General features: G+C 32.2%; 1 protein-coding gene across 4 annotated transcripts in view; it reads left to right on the top strand.

Moving 5' to 3' along the window:
- Nucleotides 1-8,120: 8,120 nt before the first annotated feature.
- Nucleotides 8,121-20,815, top strand: part of LOC123297784 (serine/arginine repetitive matrix protein 2) — a 37,196-nt gene continuing 24,501 nt past the window's right edge. For 3 of the 4 annotated variants that reach the window (XM_044879566.1, XM_044879564.1, XM_044879567.1), the window contains exons 1-8: nucleotides 8,121-8,215; nucleotides 8,283-8,622; nucleotides 9,454-17,574; nucleotides 18,439-18,680; nucleotides 18,837-18,948; nucleotides 19,013-19,132; nucleotides 19,525-19,683; nucleotides 19,750-19,922. In XM_044879566.1, coding sequence (XP_044735501.1) covers nucleotides 8,153-8,215; nucleotides 8,283-8,622; nucleotides 9,454-17,574; nucleotides 18,439-18,680; nucleotides 18,837-18,948; nucleotides 19,013-19,132; nucleotides 19,525-19,683; nucleotides 19,750-19,922 — 9,330 coding nt within the window. In that variant the 5' untranslated portion in view covers nucleotides 8,121-8,152. The remainder of the gene's footprint in view (nucleotides 8,216-8,282; nucleotides 8,623-9,453; nucleotides 17,575-18,438; nucleotides 18,681-18,836; nucleotides 18,949-19,012; nucleotides 19,133-19,524; nucleotides 19,684-19,749; nucleotides 19,923-20,815) is intronic. The other variant, XM_044879565.1, reaches the window with a different exon arrangement.

Below are 20,815 nucleotides of genomic sequence, written 5' to 3'. Positions count from 1 at the left end.
GATATCAAGCTGAAATTCAAAAGCTGAAAAAGTGTAAGGACGTAAAAAAGTTGAGTTCGTAAATGAGCAACGTAGGTCAATTCGGTCTTATTGTAAACCATTAGAGGTAGAACAAAAGTTTAAATGTAAAAAAGGTTCCTTATAAAAAACTAACAACTTTTGTTTGAAACATTTTTTCATAAACAGCACTATTTACCCGTGAGGTTGCAAATTATATTAGAACATTATATAGTATGTGTTATGTATCATATGGGAATTTCAGTTATGCGTGTGTGACCCCACAGTCGTGTTATATATACACTACTATGGCTATGTAAGAGTGGCTATTTTTCTTTATTTACATGAAATAAAAAAACAAAAGATTGCGTAATCAATCACCTATACATGCGGATTTCGGCATTCAACGCGTAATCACTTAATTAAAACATGCGGAAAAATCGTAAACTTAAACTTTTTCAACACCCCCCAAATTACGTATTTCTGTTCTTTACATGCTCCGAGTTTGTTTTAAGATTCTTTGTAATGTGAATGTGTATTGTTTGCATTGTCTCATTTATTATTATTTAATTCTATTTTTTGTTCCAAACATTTCTGAAATCTGTTAGTCACCACACATATACAATATTAAAAAAGGGGTGAATGCACTTTGTACGATAATTCTTTGTATTTTATAAGTCTATATAAGAAAACAATAATATTAATCTATCAAAAAAACTAAAAAAAAAACCATACATAACTTAATTCATGATATCGTTAGAATAAAAATTTTGACAACTTGTTTTTATAATAAATAATAAATGTTCAAATCTTAATTTTAACAATCATAATCAAATATTGGCACAAATTTTTTTATAATATAGACCTTCTTAAGGATGCACGAGCGCCAAGGCAATTTTAAGGCCTTGGCTATTATAAAAAGCTTGATTTTTTTATATGAACTTGGACTATCACTAATGTGCTTAATTCCGGGACCAGGACACCACATTCTTGAAAACTATTAAAGCTAGGTTAATTTTGATCACAAATTTGAAAAATATGACCGAAATTTAGTAGGATTACATACTTCATTTATCAAAGTTGGATAAAATTTGGGTCTGATAGAGCAAAATTAAATTTTTTGGATTTTGGTGACGTCATAGAGTTCAAAATTTTGATTTTTTGACAACACAAGCAAATTTTATTCGATCTTATTGGAATTTTTTTTGAAACCCACTAATTTTGGGTCATTCTTTTCAGCTGTGATGTCAGTTTTTCGCTAGCTATCACTAATGTGCTTAATTCCGGGACCAGGACTCCACATTCTTGAAAATATAATAGCTAGGTTAATTTTGATCACAAATTTGAAAAATATGACCCAAATTTAGTAGGATTACATACTTCGTTTATCAAAATTGGATAAAATTCGGGTCTGATAGAGCAAAATTAAATTTTTTGGATTTTGATGACGTCATAGAGTTCAAAATTTTGATTTTTTGACAACACAAGCAAATTTTATCCGATCTTGTTGGAATTTTTTTTGAAATCCACTAATTTTGGGTCATTCTTTTCAGCTGTGATGTCATTTTTTCGCTAGCTATCACTAATGTGCTTAATTCCGGGACCAGGACACCACATTCTTGAAAGCTATTAAAGCTAGGTTAATTTTGAGCACAAATTTGAAAACTATGACCCAAATTTAGTAGGATTACATACTTGGTTTATCAAAATTGGATAAAATTTGTATGTAATACATCAAAATTAAATTTTTTTTATTCTGATGACGTCATGAAGTTAATAAATTCGATTTTTTTTGATAATACAGGCAAATTTGTTCCAATCTAATTGAAATTTTTGTTGAAAACCACTAGTTTTGGGTCATTCTTTTCAGCTACGATGTCGCTAGCTATCACTTATATGCTTAATTCCGGGACCAGAAGTAGAAATTCTTGAACCTTATTAGAGTTAGGTTAATTTTTATCACAAATTTGAAAAGTATAACACAAATTTAGTAGGATTACATACTTGGTTTATCAAAATTGCCAATATGGTACTTTTTGATACCTTTTAATGAACAGTGAATATATTAATAATAATTATAATTTTAATCCAATTTTTTTTTTTTTTTTGATTTGGTTTGTATTACTTTGTATTATTTATTCGATTTTGGAGGTTAATCAGTTCCTTATTCAAAATACCCCAGTATCATTTCGGAGAGTAATGAGTTCCTTGTTTTGCTCGGAAATGTAGGTAGAGAGAAATCCATACTTTAATTTGATAAGTACTCTATCATTTGAAAAAACTTAAAAAGTTTAATTATTATATTATTATGGCGACTCTCCTCCATTTTGCCTTTACTCTTATGTTAAATACTATCAGTATACGAATTTTAAACAAAATTGTTAGAGCCGATCCCGATATATATAAGGCGCAACCTAAATACTTGCCACCGGTGCTATTTACCCTCGTTACGGACCTGCTAATACTATAACTATAATATGTGTAGCTTAAAAATTTCTAAAAAAATTGAAAATGTAAATAAAATGCATTTGGCTATTATTTAAATATCTATTACATATTCTATTATAACACCTATGTCCGCACGAAGCTAAATCGTTTTGTTAGATAAGCATTCAGACAAATAATTTTAACTTGTTATCTAAGATAGTTTTATGTTTTTATAATTTATTGCTCATAATTATGTATAAATAAAATATTGTTCTTACACTTCATACAATACCTAAGAGAAAGAAATTTTATCTAGTAAATATGTAAAAGAATCTGGATTGCCTCAAGATAGACACAACACTTTCAGTATCCCACACGGAGTTTTAAATCAAGATGAGAGGAATAAATCATAATTGTCAAAATATCTATACGGTAATATAAATAACGAAAGTTCGAAATTATAAACTTGAAATCAGAAACAAAAAATCATAATTTTTTTAAGAGATATAAATGAAAATATGCACGAATTGCTATAGTTAGTTGTTTTTAGGCTTTGACGCTAAAAATAGAAGCACTACAAATTTGAAGCGTTGTTCTATGTATATGCAGCTTCCTTGTACTTTTGTAAAATATCTGTCTTATATTTTGTAAAACGAAAAAAACCTTAACTGCAGTGCGGTCGATGAAATTCTAATCAATAGGTTACTTTCGGTAGTGAAATATAAATGATGAAATCTGATAAAAATTCAAATGTATGTAGAAATTTACTTAAATATTCTGATTTTGAGTCATAAAAGCATATTATTTTTTTATTATATTAAAATTAAAAGTCATAATTTTTAATCTGTATATCACGTGATCTAAAACACGAGCCGCCATGATGTGACATCATATAGGCAAAAATAATATGCATTAATTACTAATTTCATAGTAATTGTAGGTTATGTTACTATCAACTTATTTATACATAGAATAATTACATACACGACTGTCGTTTTTACAAATATTACATCTCCAAAATGGTTGACCGCGTTTTTGCGAGAGTAAAAAAGGTTCGAAATTTAATTCTATTTTATGGCAAGAAAGCGTATTTTATTTTGCCGAAATTAATTTTTTGTGGCTTTTTAATAGAAAAATAAACATTTTGAAAAACTTTTTCAAACAAAGTAGAATACTCTATTGATAGAAGATCATAAACTCAAATTTTAACTTCCAACAAAAATGAGAGATGTATTGACTTCTCATTTTGTACCTGTGAATCTGCCTGTGGCATCGTTGCTACAAATGAATCGATTTCAATTTTTTTTTTGTTTTAATGTTTATAAAAATTTTTGCCAAAATCCAATATACTCAACGTCTGTATGTTCATGGCTTCTCGCATTTCTAAATTTTAGCACTGATAGTTACGCGGTAAAAGTAAAAAATTATTGTATATCCGCCTCTTCTAACATCACTACTCAAACTCTAATATCCCAAAAACAACTTTAATATCCGCAAAATCCATAACATCTTCTTTAATCCATCAGCTTCAAGCATTTTCAACTTAATTCGTAGTTCGATATATTTTGCATAGTTCGATATGTATTTGTCACTAATACCTAGCTGCTTCCATTAAAATGGAACATTTGTTTTCCAAGGCAGGACAGTGGCGCAGCAGATTTTCCAATTTTAATTATTCACTCTGCCTAGACGATGACGGGGAAGTTTTGCATGCTTAAATTTTCCTCGTAACATCACTATACTTTGCGTTTCTACACGACTTATCGCTACCTTTGATCAAACCGTGTTTAAAGATGTGTTAGTTTCATCAGACGCTAGCGCATTTACATTTTATTCCAGGAGAATGATTATAACAACTTCGTTTTTATGTCAATGCTATTCGAATAACAACAAATCAAAAAATTACAAATAATTTAAGAATCAGGTTATTTTATTGATTGACATAATCAATACTTGAATAGTAATGTCAATATAATCGAATCTTAAAATTACTTGAAAAGTTTCAATTTTATACAATAAATCATTTCATTTTATTACAAATGATTATTATGTAAGTCAAGAAATTATATAGATGTGATGGTAGATGAGTCATTTACAATCTATTGGTTGACTATTAAATAAATTATAGAGAATAACCATATCAAGAATATATTTTATTTATTTAAACATAAATATAAATGTTTTTCTTTTATTTAAAGTAAAATTATTGTATATTTCTTATTTAAGTTAAACCAGTTTTTGGTTTTTTTTATATGACTTTTTTTTTTAAATAAATAATAATGTCCCTATTTTAGTACCAAATATAGAAATAAAAAAATAAATTATAATAATATTTATTTGTCACATTTACAAATACAAATAAAACAGGTGAATTCCATCTTTTATAATATGACTAAAAGTACAGATAATCACGCCAGAATGCTCGATTTTATCCTCAGACCATGAAGTTACATAGACTGAGCGTCAAACGATTTGAAGCGTGCCAACGTCTGAGATAATTGCTTGGGTCAAATCCATCATGACAGCGGTGTAGAAATGTCAAAACAAAGAAATTGTTGTCATACTTGTCATTGTAGATTCGTAAGAAAAAATGTAAAGTAATACGTGATAAGTATTTTTTAAGACAAAAAGCGAAAAAGTTCAATGAAATCACGATGGTTTATGTAAAATATTTAGTGATATGAAAATTTGACATTCAATGTATGATTTTTTGATAAATGTCCGTAACTGACCTAAGCAATTACCTCAGTTATTGGCACACTTCTCATTGTACGGAAAGGTAGGCGATACTCAGTCTATGTACTTAATGGTCTAAGATTTTTTCCTAGAGCATACCAACACTTAACGGTTATAGGATAAGAAATCCTACAACTTTTATATGATTTTCTGTGCTCCTTTGTGTGGCGTCAAATTGTCAAAGTTGTCAACTTGTTGCCAGAGCTTGCGCAATCAAGCGAAAAGAGAGTTTGTTCAATCAACTTTCCTATACACTTTGTAAAATCATGGTAGTTTTTATACGATGAGTGTTTTCAATTATATTTCCCTAAAAAGGTGAATATTTCGATAAACGTTATGATATCTCTTAGTAACATGGGGATCTCTAATGATACCACTTGTAGATCCTGTATGGAAGATGACTAAACCTCTATATATGTTATTTTTATCTGCAGGGCGTCAGATTCAGAATGTTCGGGTTCGAAACCTTGGATTCATCAATCCTGGGAGGAATCCCAATGGAGAAGCTGTGGGCTTTCTAGCGCCTCGTACCCGAAAACATCTCGTCTTCGGGTGACAAGTCTTTCTCAAGGAAGGCACAGAGGATTTTTAGTCTAGTTGCTAGGGACCCTTGCGGAACCCCTCTTTTTTATTACTGTTATTACTGAGTTTTAACCATTCCGTTGCCTTTTTCTATCGTTTTTATACGACCTTTTTCCATTACCTTGGGCATAAGTATTTTCCCAAAAACGGTTGACTTCATGAACCGCCTACTCTTTTATATTGGCGTTGGATATCTTATTGGAATCACATTCAGTTTAAGTATCCAATCAATAATGATTGAGTGCCTTGACATTCTTCGGGGAAAGTAGAATAGTTGCATGAAACTCGAAGCGGCTCTGTAAATCGTTTGTAATTAAAGGTTGTCCATGGAGATAATTAAAAATTGCAAATCATACTATACGAAGTAACAAAAAACATTTTTTAAATATCAAGAGTATTTTGAGCTCATGGCTTATGTAATCACAATAATATAATTATTTTAAATTCGAAAGACAACATATTTATTTGATCAAGGTGAACAATATTGTGCACAAACACACACACATATGCACAGACGTCTTTTAAGAGATGTAGGTGCGCTAATGGTTATATTCTGTATGTGGTACGGTGTAAACCTAACAACCTAATTGACCGTAAATGGTATATAACCAAATACGGTGTTATTTTTTTTATTTCAAGTAAACTTCAATTTCATCAACATATATTTTTACTAACTGAAAATGACTTGAATGAATAAAAAGAGATTAACTCTTTTGATCATTGTTGTAATTTATATATTATTATGCAATAAATTATCAATCAAACAACAAGTTGTTTTAACATTTAAAAAAAACTAAGAGGTTGACATGTTTTTAATTCTGTAATATTTTTGGTATTGATATTTCAATTGCCTAAAAGTTACGAAAAGTACAAAAACTTATAATGGAATATTCGATAATAATCATAGATAAAATAATAGTAATAATTTACTACTCTCTATCTGTTCAAATTTTTGCTACCATTTTACGGATAATGATTTTTTAAATCAAATAATACGCAAAATTCTCGTTAAGTGTATTATATGTACTATTGTACCTATCCAAAATGGATTGCATAGCTTTTCTCACTCCATGTGGGTTTCAAGGATATTGTGCCTCGGACGTGAGTTAAGCTCGCTGCGCCACTGCCTCAGATGTTGGCACCCTCTTGCTGCATAAAAAGATAGGCGATGCTCAGTCTATGTGCTATAATACCAATGATTTAAATTAAAAAGTTACGCCTTCGATGAAAAATAATTTTATGAACCCCTAATTGTCACACACAATCATAGACTTATACTAAATATAAATGTAGAACAGCAAATTTAATAAACAGTCGACGTCTATAATTAAAAATTGTCATACGAACGCCGCGGCAAGTTACTCGGACGCAAATGTCCTTTCTGGGCATAGTAAAACTCTCCCTCCTGAAAAGTTTTACTATGCCCAGAAAGGACATTTGCATCCGAGTAACTTGCCGCGGCGTTCGTATGACAATTAGTATGGTTAGTATGCGCGCCGTAACTTTTTTGATGGTTTAGATAATAACGATAAGTTACGATAATTCAGCGAATCAAAGATACTCTATAAAGAAACACAGTAAAAGAAAGAATCTTAAAACACTATGTCTTGACGAAAACACTAACATCACTAAATATGCACGTTTAGCTGCGGATTCCAATAATCACGAAGTCAAAATTATTTGACGGCACGTCTAAACCTCATTTAGCATTTCTTTAAAAAAAATGACACGTTGATATATAAAGGTTTTCCAGCCCAGGTTTATATCATTATATTACCCAAGTTATATGTGAATATATACTCTATATTTTGAAATATTATATTACCATTTAGCGATCTATATTTCATTAGTCTGTGGATGGAGCACAGAATTTCAACAGTAAAAGCAATAATAACAATAAGAGTTTTTAATTTGCGCTGAATTCGAAAACGTTTTTTTCTTTAAAAAAAAATTTAAGCTAAATAATTTGCTTGATCCAATTCACCGCATACATCATTCAATGAAAAGTGAAAATGACAATTTCGTGTATTTGATCTTTTTCAAAAATTCACCTTTCCAAAAAAACCGTGAACGAGTCCATTCATATGTCAGTTGTTTGCAAAAAAACCTTAATCTTAGTTCCGGCCGGCTTTATCCATCTGTTTTTGAAAGTCTGATTAACTTTAGAACTTTCCATTACTCAAACCGGATTAATGGCATAATAAATGGCATTCATAGAAAAAAATGTCATCAAGGAAAATTTATTGATTGTGTGGGCTTTATATTTACATTTTTCATCACTAACTTATTTATCAATGTTTTTCATGCGACCACGTTTTGAATATTTAATTAGATATTGCACAATTTATAAAACCATTGAATTAAAATACAATTTTTTTCATTTACAGTAAAGTGGACTCCAAAAACAAAAATGGCTACCGAAGTTACGGGTGATATCACCCAAATAACAGATGAAGATCTCCTACGACGCATGGTATATATAAAAAAATAGATTACATTCAAAACAAACAAAAATAAGCTACAACGATATTTTGTTTCAGTGGCAACAAGCAGAAGATTTTTCGCGTAAAAAAGAAATTCGAGCTCATATGTATAAAATTCGTGAACAAAGATTAAAAGATTTTTATACATCCGGTGAAGTATTACGCGATGTGCAACGTTCAAACAGTTCACCGGGATTACGAGAAGGAACTCCTACGGATGGCATTGGGAAATCGAACACGACTCAAAGTTATACTAAGACAACACAATATACTCGAGGAGGCGAATCTGGTCTGACACATGCTGATTCATTAACCGATCAAAGTTTCCTCTCATTAAAAAGCAAAGAAATTCGTGATTCAGAATCACCCACACGGGATATATCATATCGAACACAAGGTAATTAGGAAGACATAATGTAACAATCGATTGAATTAACTGTTTGAATAACTTGTACTTATATATTTAATCTTTATCAATAAATGCAATATATAAATAGCTACCCTGCGACAATGCATAATTTATTACTTTCACTGATATATGTTTGTCTAATACCACCAAGAATGGGTTAAAGTCCTTAAAGGATCAATTTCGCCGCAAATTTTATAATATGCTTCCTTGTAATATTTACGTTCAATCATGAATTCCAATATTTTATTAGGAATATTCAGAATAATAAAAAATATCCAATTAGATGTCAGATAACATGAAGTCCCCCATCAACCTCTGCACTATTGTTATAGTTATTTTTTGATTGGTTAATTACAAAACTTGCTATTGGCTATAGCAGATTAAAATGGTCCACCCTGTATACTTCAGAGTTAATTAAGATATTTGGTTTATATTGAATTATTTATGCACAATTTGCTCTTTTTCACATGATAATATTAAACAGGAAAACGCACACAACTTAATTAATAGACCCAAAAAAACTTGTAGCGAATACTTTTCAACTGGTGGGCGAAAAGAGTAATTATCAGATACGTCGAAAATCAAAGATAAATGATTACACTAAAACATTTTTCTACAGTCAAAATTCCTAATCGATAATATAAAAAAAATACAACTTTTTTTACACATATTTGTCTTAGATCGAAAGGGAACCGAATTATACCGCTTTTTTATATTCCAATCCGTTTTCGAAAAAATTACCTGGAAGCTTTCTAGAAAATCGTTCTGTTAATTAGGATTATGATAACAGTAAAATGTTAACTCTTTCTTAATTTTTAGACATTGTCCGTCAAGGTGATCATGATTGGAAAATTCTCACATCAAAAGAAACAAGTGAAGATGGTAAATCACATTTAGAATCTCTAATTGCAACAACAGCAGGAACACGTGAAATTGATGGAGGCACAAATAAATTTGCTGCATTAAAAGAGGAAAGTAAATTCGAAAAAAACGATGGCGATGAAAATAATTTTTCACGAACTGTTGGTGGCAGTTCAAAAAGCGTAGCCCAGGAACATTTTGTTAGTGGAGATGATAATAATTATCGAACAAGTTCTAGTAAAACAACCTCATCAAGTTCGCATGTTGTCAAACACTTTTCAACGAAATCCGATGAACCACAGATAACATATGACAGGGAGTCAAATTTTGGAGATGATTATGATGAACGAAAATCTACTAGAGAAGAAAGTCGTACCAATTACTCAACAAATCGACAAGTCATTGACAATAGTGAAACCGATCATTTATATCGAAAAAATAATCGTTATCAAGATGAAAGTTATACTAACAGAAATGATTCCTCAAATTATCGCCAATATAAACAAGACACATCTGAAACAAATCGTAAAATTATTGATACAAATACATCACAATTTCAGCATGATACAACCACCGATAAAACAGTTGAAAAAGATGGTACAGTTGTTCAGCGTGTTGTTAAAATTTATAAATCTAATGATCCAAACTTACCAGAATATGCTAAAACTAATATTGTAGACGGAACAACTAAAATTGTAACTGAAACACGTACCATGCCCGATGGAAGTTCCGTTACAAAAACTAAATATGAAACAGTCGGTTCAAAAGCATCTTCAGATATATCTTGTGCTCAATCGAACAAAACATCAGAAAATCGACGACAAACGGAGGAAAGAACTTCAAAGAAATATGATAGCCGTGATACCACTTCATTAAGAAGTAACAAGGAAATTGATGAGAAAACTTCTCGAAAGTATCAACAAAATGAAAACGATTTGATTGATAATAATATTAAATCCACAGTTCGAATTACACGAACTCAATATGAAGACGAAGTTGATGATCGGTCTACGAGAAATAATCTTCGCAAATCAGATGAAACTTCAACTACAGATAATGTTCAAATTAAAACATCAGTTCAAAGTCACCACATCGATAATACTAGCTCTAATGATCAAAACACAGAATTTATAAATGTTGAAAGAACAGTGGATCATAGGAAATCACCGGATAAGTATACTTCGTCAAAACGAGAACCGGAATCGAGCCCGCCTGGTGACGAAACCAAAGTTTCTAAAGAGCATTACAAAACAACCTATCAACAAGAATTTACAAATAAAAAAATTTCGGTGGAGGTTAGTCCACAACACGATGCATTCGCAAGATCTTTGCGCACAACTCCTGATCGTACTTCACCAAATCGAAGTACAAAATCTCCATCGCGTCAAGATAGATACGGTTCGAGTGATACATTTACTCGAAGTCAGACTGATATAACAACAACACGGCGCACAACAAGTCCTCAAAAAGATTCGCGTTCAAGTCCAACACGAAAGCCATCATCAAAAGAAAGTTCTCCATCGTCTCGACAAAGTCCTGATCGTAAACCAGATAGATATCGAGAAAGTCCCGAGCGATCTATGTATCCAAGTCGCATAAATGAACAAAAAACTGTCACTAGTGAAACTAAGAGATACACTAAAACGTCAAAAACATCGCCAAGTCCTGAACGGAAGGAAGATTCACCAAGAGAAAGTATTTACACCACTGATTATTGTACTGATACAATTAAAAAACGTAAACAAATTACAGATCGAGAATCACCTGACCGAACCAGAAAATCGCCAAGATCAGAATCCCCATTAAAGTATTCTCGAGATAAAACCAGTCCCGCAAAATCTCCATCAAAATCTCGTTCGAGTCCAACCAAAGACTTTCCATCTAAAACCCCATCCTCCAGAGAATCAAGCCCAAACACTGATACATTTACTCGACCACGAAAAACAAGCCCATCTAAAGAAACTCGAGAATCAAGTCCAAATACAGACACATTTACTCGTCCAAGAAAGACAAGCCCATCCAAAGATTTTTCAAAAGAGCCTAGCACAAATACGGATACATTTACTCGAAGAGGAAAATCAAGCCCTACAAAAGAACAACCTAAAGAGTCTAGCCCAAACACGGACACATTTACACGACCTAGAAAATCAAGTCCTTCCAGAAACGACAAAAATTCAGAACCTAAAAACTATCGCCCGCAACCAGATGCTGATGAAGATGATATCGGAATCAAAACAATAGAATCATCCAGAAATACTGAAGCCACACAAGAAACTGTAACTACTACAGTTGATACGAAACGCAGGACATCTGGGGGCATTTTGAAGAACACAAAAAGACCATCAGAAGATAAACCTGAACCAGAGCCATATCAGGAAACAACAATAATTACAACTGATATTAATTATGTGTTACCAAATACTCAAATTATAACCGATTTGGATTCAAATGAAACCATAACAATTACTATACAACCTGAAGAACGTCCTTCAACCTTAAACTTAGAAGAGACGAACTACATAAACGAATTAATACTAAATGAACGAAATATGGAAATTAGAAATCAAACTACCGCTTATTCTCCTGAACCAAAACCCATCCCGGGTAAGGATGCCCTAATTTCACCAAATCCTGATGAATCAGCTCCGTGTGAATTTTTGGTTTCTCCAAAAGAACCAGAGCCAAAATCAAGTGGTCCGGTGTCACCAAAAAAAGATCGCCCACTACGTCGAAAAGATACGTATGCAGATAAATGCGCTGAATTGCTTGGTTTAGTGAGTACTAAAAAGGATAGTACAGAAATTGTTGAGACAAGCAAGACAATTAAAACGAAAGTAGAAAACACAACGGATTTTATTACAAATGAAAAACAGAATATTGAAAAGACAACTAGTGAAAAGGAAGTTCAACGCCAATCTCCAAAGACCAGCCCTGAACGAAAATCACCATCTAAAAAATCCCCAAGTAAAGAAGTTCCAGATAAAAGCAAAAAAGGGCCAGAAGTTCAAGAATTCCCAGCACAGCGTCGATCACCTACAAGTAGCCCTGAACGAAAATCACCTTCTAAAACACCAGACATTTCTAAAAAATCCCCAAGCAAAGAAGTCCCAGATAAAACTACAAAAGGACCCACCGTACAAGAATTTCCTGCACAACGTCGATCCCCTACAAGCAGTCCTGAACGAAAATCACCATCCAAAACGCCTAACGTTTCTAAAAAAAGTCCAAGTAGAGAATCTCCGGATAAATCTTCTAAGGGGTCAATACAAGAATTTCCAGCACAGCGACGATCTCCGACGAGTAGTCCTGAACGAAAATCACCTTCTAAAACATTTGATGTTTCAAAAAAATCTCCAAGTCCAGATAAAGGACCAACAGTACAAGAATTTCCTGCACAACGACGATCACCTACGAGCAGTCCCGAAAGAAAAACATCAAGAAACATTCCAGACGACAAAATTTCTCCTATAGCTAATAAACAACCCAACGAACCGTATAAAAAGACAAACTTACAAGAATTTCCTGCTCAAAAACGTTCACCTGAAAGTAGCCCAGATAGAAAAACATCGACCAATCAAGAAATAAACGTCACAACTACAAACATTACAAGAAAATCCAGTCTCAAAAAACCGAAGGATACTAATGAAGCTGCTCCTACAAACAAACAATACCCAACGCGTCCTTATGATGCCAGTCCAGATCGAAAAACTTCAGAATATTCCTCATGTGACGAAACTACAGTGGTTAATAGAAAATCCAGTCTAAAAAAAACAAAGATTCAAGATACAGTGAGGAAATCGCCAACAAAAGAAACTCCAAATGCACGTCAAACACCTGACAGTAGTCCAGATAGACAATCGCCCCAAAGAAAATCAAGTTTGAAAAAACCAAAAACATCTGTTACAGAGTTTATATTAAATGAGCAAATGATTATTGAACAAAATTCAAAAGAGGCTGCTAAGAAAATTTATAAGTCTGAAGATATTACAGATGAAAGTGACACAGACAGTGATAATGAAGGTGGCGATATAAGTGAAAGCGAATCTTATAAGTATATAAAAAATATCGAATCAGAATATTTCCCAGAAAATGGAATTGAAACAGTTCTCACAACAAAACAAACAACAGATTTCAATGAAACTGATTTTATCACAGCAACAGTAACAACCGAAACAGTCACTAGTAAAATTGATAAAGAGATAAAACGTCCATCAACACCATCTAAAATACCTACGAAAAAAACACCTGATTCAAGTCCAGATCGTAAAACTAATCGCAAAACACCTACAAATGCTACGAGTCCTGATCGAAAAACAACAACTTATAATTTAATTCGTAATGAACGAATTCAAAGTAAACAATCACCTGAATCTAGCCCTGATAGAAAATCAACTAAAAAAATTCCCGTAAAATCTCCTCAAACAACAGAAAAGAAAACACCAGCTACGAAACCTTTGACAAAACAAAGTTCAAATAAAGAAATTCCTGCAAGATCAGCTCAACCAAGTCCTGATAGAAAACCTGTATCAAAAACTCCAAGCCGTTCATCAATTAAAACACCCGAACAATTAGCTAGTGGAAAAAGCTCACCTACTAAGTTTTCAAAATCTCCAAGTGATACTAAACGACCATCTATTTCATCGCCCACTCCAAAAGCGACAAGTGTGAGTCCAAAAACAACTAAAACTACACCAAGTAAACCTTTACCAAGAAGACATACTGATGAAAGTTTAACGGGTAAAACTCCTACTAAATCGCAACCCAAAACTAAAGGTACTGTTCGAACTGTTACGTCGACAAAAATAACAAAAACTACATCTGTTTCTCCAGTATTGAAAAAAACGATGAGTAATATCGACAATAAACCCAAGAAGAAACAACCAAACAAAGCTACGACAGAAACTGAATCTGAAAATGAAGAATATTCCGATATCGAATTAAACGAAGATGGATCTTTAATAACAAATGTATCCATTTTAGATGCAGAAGAATTTACCAACGACACTACTACGGTTCAAAATCACAAAACTGTTATCTCCGAAACCAAAACATACACAAGTGATTTGAAAATTAATAGAAACGGTTCACAAAAATCTCCCGTTACAATTAAAATAAAACCAGAAGAAAATACAACGTCCAAACGACCATCGACTCCAAGTAATAAGATTCCTGTACGTAAAACACCCTTAAATAAAAAGAAGCCAGACATTAAAATTGCAACAAAAACTATCACTTTGACAGATACAAATACTGAGCAAATTGTTATAGACATTCAACAATCAAAATCATCCAGAGAACCTTCATCTGAACATGTTTGGCCATGTCCAGTTCCAAACGATACAGATACTGGTAAACCAAGATATCCAGATAATGTTTGCGAACCAGATGATCAAAATACAAAGAAATTCAAAGTAACAGATATCCCATTAACTGAAGGCGAGGATGTTGATTTCAATCAAAGTAAAATAACAGATGTTACAGATGAATATCCAGAAAATTATATACCAAAATCAATTCGAATCACGGATGTTGATAAAGTACAAGAAACTGATGAAAGTTTATTAAGTGTATCTGATAAAGTTTCTAAATTTTTACATACTGCAGAAAAATTGACGAAAACTTCAAAGAAAGATACATCAACGCCAGCTCCAAAAGTAACTCGACCAGAATTAATAATTGACGACGAAACACTTATATCAGATGAATGTTTATTAAGCGTTTCTGATAAAGTTAATAAATTCTTAACAACAGCTGAACAATTGACAACTACTACTATAACCTCAACTGAAAGACCAAAATCACCAAGATGTCGTAATTACGAAGATAATGAAGAAAATTACATTGTGGACGAAACTGATGAATGTCTTTTGAGTGTTACAGATAAAGTCAATCGTTTTACTACAACTGTTGAACAAGTTGCTAGTAATAAACGATCTTCTGATTCGAAACCAGCTCCAAAAGTGGAACGTCCAGATATAATAGACGTAAATGAAGAATTACGAGAAGATGAATGTTTACTAAGCGTTTCAGATAAAGTTAATAAATTTTTAACTACTGCTGAACAATTAACTACTACTACTACTACAACTAAAACAACTAGCTCAACTCAAAAAGAAACTGAACCCAAATATAAACCACAAGAAAAAGAACCCACTACGATGCGGCAAGAACCAAAACGACAATCACCTATTCGTCGTCCACCTCTGGTTACTGAATCCGAAGTTACTACGAAAACAACAACTCTTACTAAGCAATTACCAAATGAAAATGAAAGTCCCAAAAAAATATACGAAACTCCCAAAGCACCACGAAGTAGTGAGGCTGTCCGTAAAGCAAAGGCAATCTTTGAAAACATAAATAACACACAACAAGAAAATGTGAATAAACGAAATGTAAAAACTTGGGAAACGAAAAAAGTGTCTACAAAAGATGAATCTACAAAACTTACGGACATTGGGGTATATAAAAAACAAGTTGACGATAAAAAAGATGAAGTAGTTTCAATGCGAAAAGAATCTTTACCAAAAACAGAAATTACTGTGCAACGTAAGGAATCTTTGCCAAAAACCGAAATTACTTCTCAGCGTAAAGAATCTTTATCAAAAACTACTAAAAATATCCAAGAGGATACATCGCTCAAGAGTACGAAGTTAATTTTGAATAAACCTAGTTCTACTGTTCCAACAAGTCTGGATGAAAAACCGGAATCACCTGTTGAAAAGTATAAAAAACTAATTAGTAGTAAAAATGAAGTAAATGATTATAAACGACCAGTTACGCCTAAATTTGAAACAAAACGTCCTAGTAGCCCACAAAAACCACAAGTGAACGGTACGGTTAAAGAAGATATAGAACTTACCAAGAAAAAGCATACACCTATTCAGGAAACTAAGCCCAGGCAACGTTCTATTAGTCCTTTAAAAGATACAACACCGAGAAAATCAATCGAGGAACCGGTTATTACTAAGAAAGAAATCTCTCAATTAGAAGAAGTTAGTACTACAAAACAAACTAAATTCGGCGTCGTATTAAAACGAACGGATTCAGGACGAACAATCATGACGACAGAGCAACGAAGGCGTAGTATGTCAACAGATCCCAAAGATCCAAATCATCAACCTTGTATTGAAGATATTGAAGACTTGGGTTTGTTAGAACAGATGTTAGAAAAAGTAAGTGGTTATGAACAACGTCGTAGAATTCGAGCACAAATTAGAGTAGTCAAAAAGTTAATTCAAGAAGGTAAAATAAGCAGTTCCACAACCACAAAACGAACTACAGTTTCACCTATTAGGAAATCACCTGAACGGAAAATATTAACATCCAAAGTAGAAAACACTCCTCGACAGGAATCAACGGAATACAATGAAAAGTCATACATGCGTCAAACACTCACCTCGGAGAAAAAAGTGAATAAAGTTACGGATGAAGATGTATTACAAGGATCCACAACACGAACGTCTATAGATAATACAACTACCAATTTCAACAAAAAAATGCGCAGTCCTAGTCCAAAACAAAGATCACCAAGTCCACAATATCGTACACCAAAAGTAACAGACTATTCGCAACCAACGGCAGCGTGGACTTCGAGAACCACAACCAGTACAACTACTAATATTATAAAGAAAGCACGTAGCCCTAGTCCAAAACAACGATCACCAAGTCCAAGCCAACAAAATCGACCTTCAAAAGTAATAGATTATTCACAACCAACTGCAGCCTGGTCATTAAAATCCACAAATAGTCGAACGGATTTCAAGAAAATTGTACCAAAACAAAAACCACAAACAGACGAACAACCTGAATGGGTAACACAGAAAATATTACGAAAAGTAGATAGAAATAATACTCAAACAACAACACAAACAAATCAAAGGCGTGTGACCACATTAAGCGAATTAAAATCAAAAAAAGATGTTCCTAAAGAATATGAATCTAGTCCATCAACAAAAGACATTGAACCTACGGAATGTATTACATCTAGTTATGGTGTAGGTCCCACTGATGAAATTGGTCGACCACTTTTTGGTCTCAAAGCACTAAGACATCAATCCTCATTTAATGAAAAAACACAAGGTACGTTAAAAATCTTCTAAATAAAATTAAAATACCGGTATTCCGAACAAACTCAAGTGTTTGTAGCCCTTTAAAGCAAAATAACATACGGTTAATTCATATGAATTTGATATCGTTAAAAAGATAATTTTTTAATTAAGAGAATAGAAACATGAGTTAAATTAATTACCAAATGTCTTTCATTAGAATAAAATCATCGCTAACTCTAAAACGGCTCAATTTTCAATTTTCAATTGTCTGTGAAATCGTAGCTCCTATACGGAGGAACCTATTTTTATTTTTTATTTTTGGAAGGTAATTTAATGGAAAGTGTTCTTCTATATTTCAAGAAAATTGATTCAGTTTAGAAAGAGCTACAAGGAAATAATCGCATTTGTCGGAGATTTTTTAGTTTTGTAAATTTCACTTGTAGTAACATAGATTATGTGTAAAATTTTAAGTTGTTCGAACAAACGATGATATAGTTTCACTTAAGGTAGTACGAGCGCCAAGGCAAGGTTAAACTTGTGGTTGAAATTATTTCCTACTTATTCAGTCATATATTTATCTAAATAATCGGTCATACCGCAACCCCCCCCCCACCTAAAATTTTCAGAATTGATTTAGACTTAGTTCAACTTCATATAAAAAAAATCAAGTCTTTTATCCAAAATTGCCCTGGCGCTAGTACATCCCGAATTATCTAAGACTGACCAAAAATAATCAGCCCAAAAATGGAAATAAATAAAATTATCAATACTGCAACTGACTTATTTTATCACGTAGTTATTCTAACAGAAGCCACTGATACATATTGTACAATAAATGCGTTACATAAAAACAAATAATATATATTATTTTATTAATTATTTTTACTTGATACAGTACGTGGAACAGTGGTATCAAGTTCATATTATTCTGAAAATGGATCTGAGCCTGTAGGCGAGGTCACCGTAACACAATATTCATCAGATCCAAATGAACTAGGTATAGACACCTCAAGGAATAAACAACGTTTACATGGTCTAGCTGCAATAACAACAACGCAAAAGTTTGGCAGAAATTCACCGGCTGCTGTTAGTAACACGCGAACTACTCCATTAAAAGCAATCACCACCGGAAATAAGGTAATATTTTAAATAATAATGTCTGTAATTATTATTTTAAAAGGATATCTACCGTCTGAATCTAACAGTGAAACTTATTTCATTATTAATAAGGTATTCCGTTTCTTAATTGTTCTCATTATGTAAATAATCTATTAAAAATTTTATTTTTTCCAGGAGACTGAAAATAATGACATAACAAACGATGTAATTAGTAAAACAGTGACATCACGGATAACGAGACGTGGATCTGTAAAGGAAATGTCTAAAAAGTTCATTGAAAATGCAGGTAATTTTATTTTATTTTGAAACAAAATGTTGTAGATTATAAACTAATTTTATAATTTTTGCAGTCGAATCAGTACAAACCGAACGAAAATCTTCATATCCGAAAGCTGGTCTAATATTAAGAACATCAAGTTTTAAAGAACAAATTGCGGGCAGTGATTTTGATAGTCGAGCTTCAACGCCAGGTAAAATGCTCAAAAATGTCTCAACTTCTCAATTAACAAATTAAGGATGTACGGGTGCCAGGGCAATTTTGGATAAAAGGCCAGGATAATTTTTTTTATATGTAGTTGGACTAAGTTTAAATCAATTCTCAATTTTTCGTCTACATTCATGAAGACAGTCGACAGTTTAGACCACAAGTCTAAACTTGCCTTGGCACTCGTATTATCTTAACGGTTAAAATAGTAACTAATATTAGGATTTGTTTTACATCTTCGTAAAACAAATCCTTCGTAAAACTTCGTATAAGCACACTATAAGTATAATTTGAATTTTTTTTAAAACCCAATTTCATTCTGGAACTTAAGAGTAAAAGTAAAAACCACGTAATTAAATTTTTTAATTTTTATTCTAGGTATGAATGAATTTAGTAAAACAATCAGCTTAGAGTCAATGGAATCAGCTAACGAATCAAAAACTACTCGACGGACTGATAGTAAAACTTTCCTAAATTCACAAACAAGAGTTACTGGTGTACAGGATGTAATAAGTCGTATGAAAAATTCTACTAATGGTAAATCTCCAGATAATATTTTTGGTTCGATTTGATTAAATTCTAATTTTTTTCTTGTAATTATAGATAGTGAACCTGGTGAATGTGCCGATGATGCTGAAGCTCGAGCATTATTAAATAAATTTTTAGGAGCACAAGTTTTAATGACTGGTATGGAATCCATGATGGGTAAACAACAGCAATCAACGACGGTTGAACGGCGTAGTATTGTAACGTCTTCAAAATCAACGTCTAAACAGGTAAGAGTATTATTATATCTTAGATCCTGCCTACTAGAAATAGGTTAATGAAGTTGTCAAAAGTAAGATCCTACTTTTTAACCCCTCACGCTAAAAGAAGGGTGTTATATGTTTAACCGCTATGTGTGTCTGCCTGAGGTACCGTAGCACTTAAACGAGTGGACCGATTTGAATGCGCTTTTTTTGTTTGAAAGTTAATTTGAAAGTTTGAGAGAGTGTTCTTACCTACGTTTCAAGAAAATCTGAGAGGGGAGGGGGAGTCAGGAGGTTTTTTAAATTTTGCAAATTTCACTTGTATTACCTTAATATTAATAATTTCTTTAAATAAGTTAATTTAAAAATAAGATTGTCTTTACCATTTGTGATATAAATTTTTAAAATTACATTATCATAAAAAAATTTCAAAATTACAATCGATTCAATATTTTCAACGTGATTAAATGCGTTGTTTGATTTGGCTAATTTATAAACTCATATAATTTGTATACACAAAATAACGTTTTATTATTCTTTAATTATCGATATAAACTAGTTCTTCCTAATGGAAAATATTTCAAAAATGGTGTCAATTTATTTTTAGCTGCCATTCGTTTGATTATTAGTAATTTAGTTTGTGTTTGAATGTACCTACAGTCTTACGTTTTTTAATACTTACGTGTTAGGTTATAGCGTGTTCGAAACTGACACTTTTTTTTCCTAAAACTTAATGGTTGATAGTTATTCATTTTTTTCTAACTGATCTACAAATTTTTACATACAATTACAGACAAAATTGATACTAGGGGTTTATTTAGTGACTCTTTTATTAAAATCATTTTCCCTGAGCAAAATGAAAGCGTTTTCGTCAAAAGGTAAAAGTTCTTTAAAGTGAAAGAATCATAATTATGGCGAAG

The sequence above is a fragment of the Chrysoperla carnea genome, chromosome 4 (genome assembly GCF_905475395.1).
Source record: "Chrysoperla carnea chromosome 4, inChrCarn1.1, whole genome shotgun sequence".
Classification (NCBI taxonomy): Eukaryota; Metazoa; Arthropoda; class Insecta; order Neuroptera; family Chrysopidae; genus Chrysoperla; species Chrysoperla carnea.
Note: the sequence above shows the minus strand (reverse complement) of the source record. Positions and strands in the feature narration are given on the sequence as shown.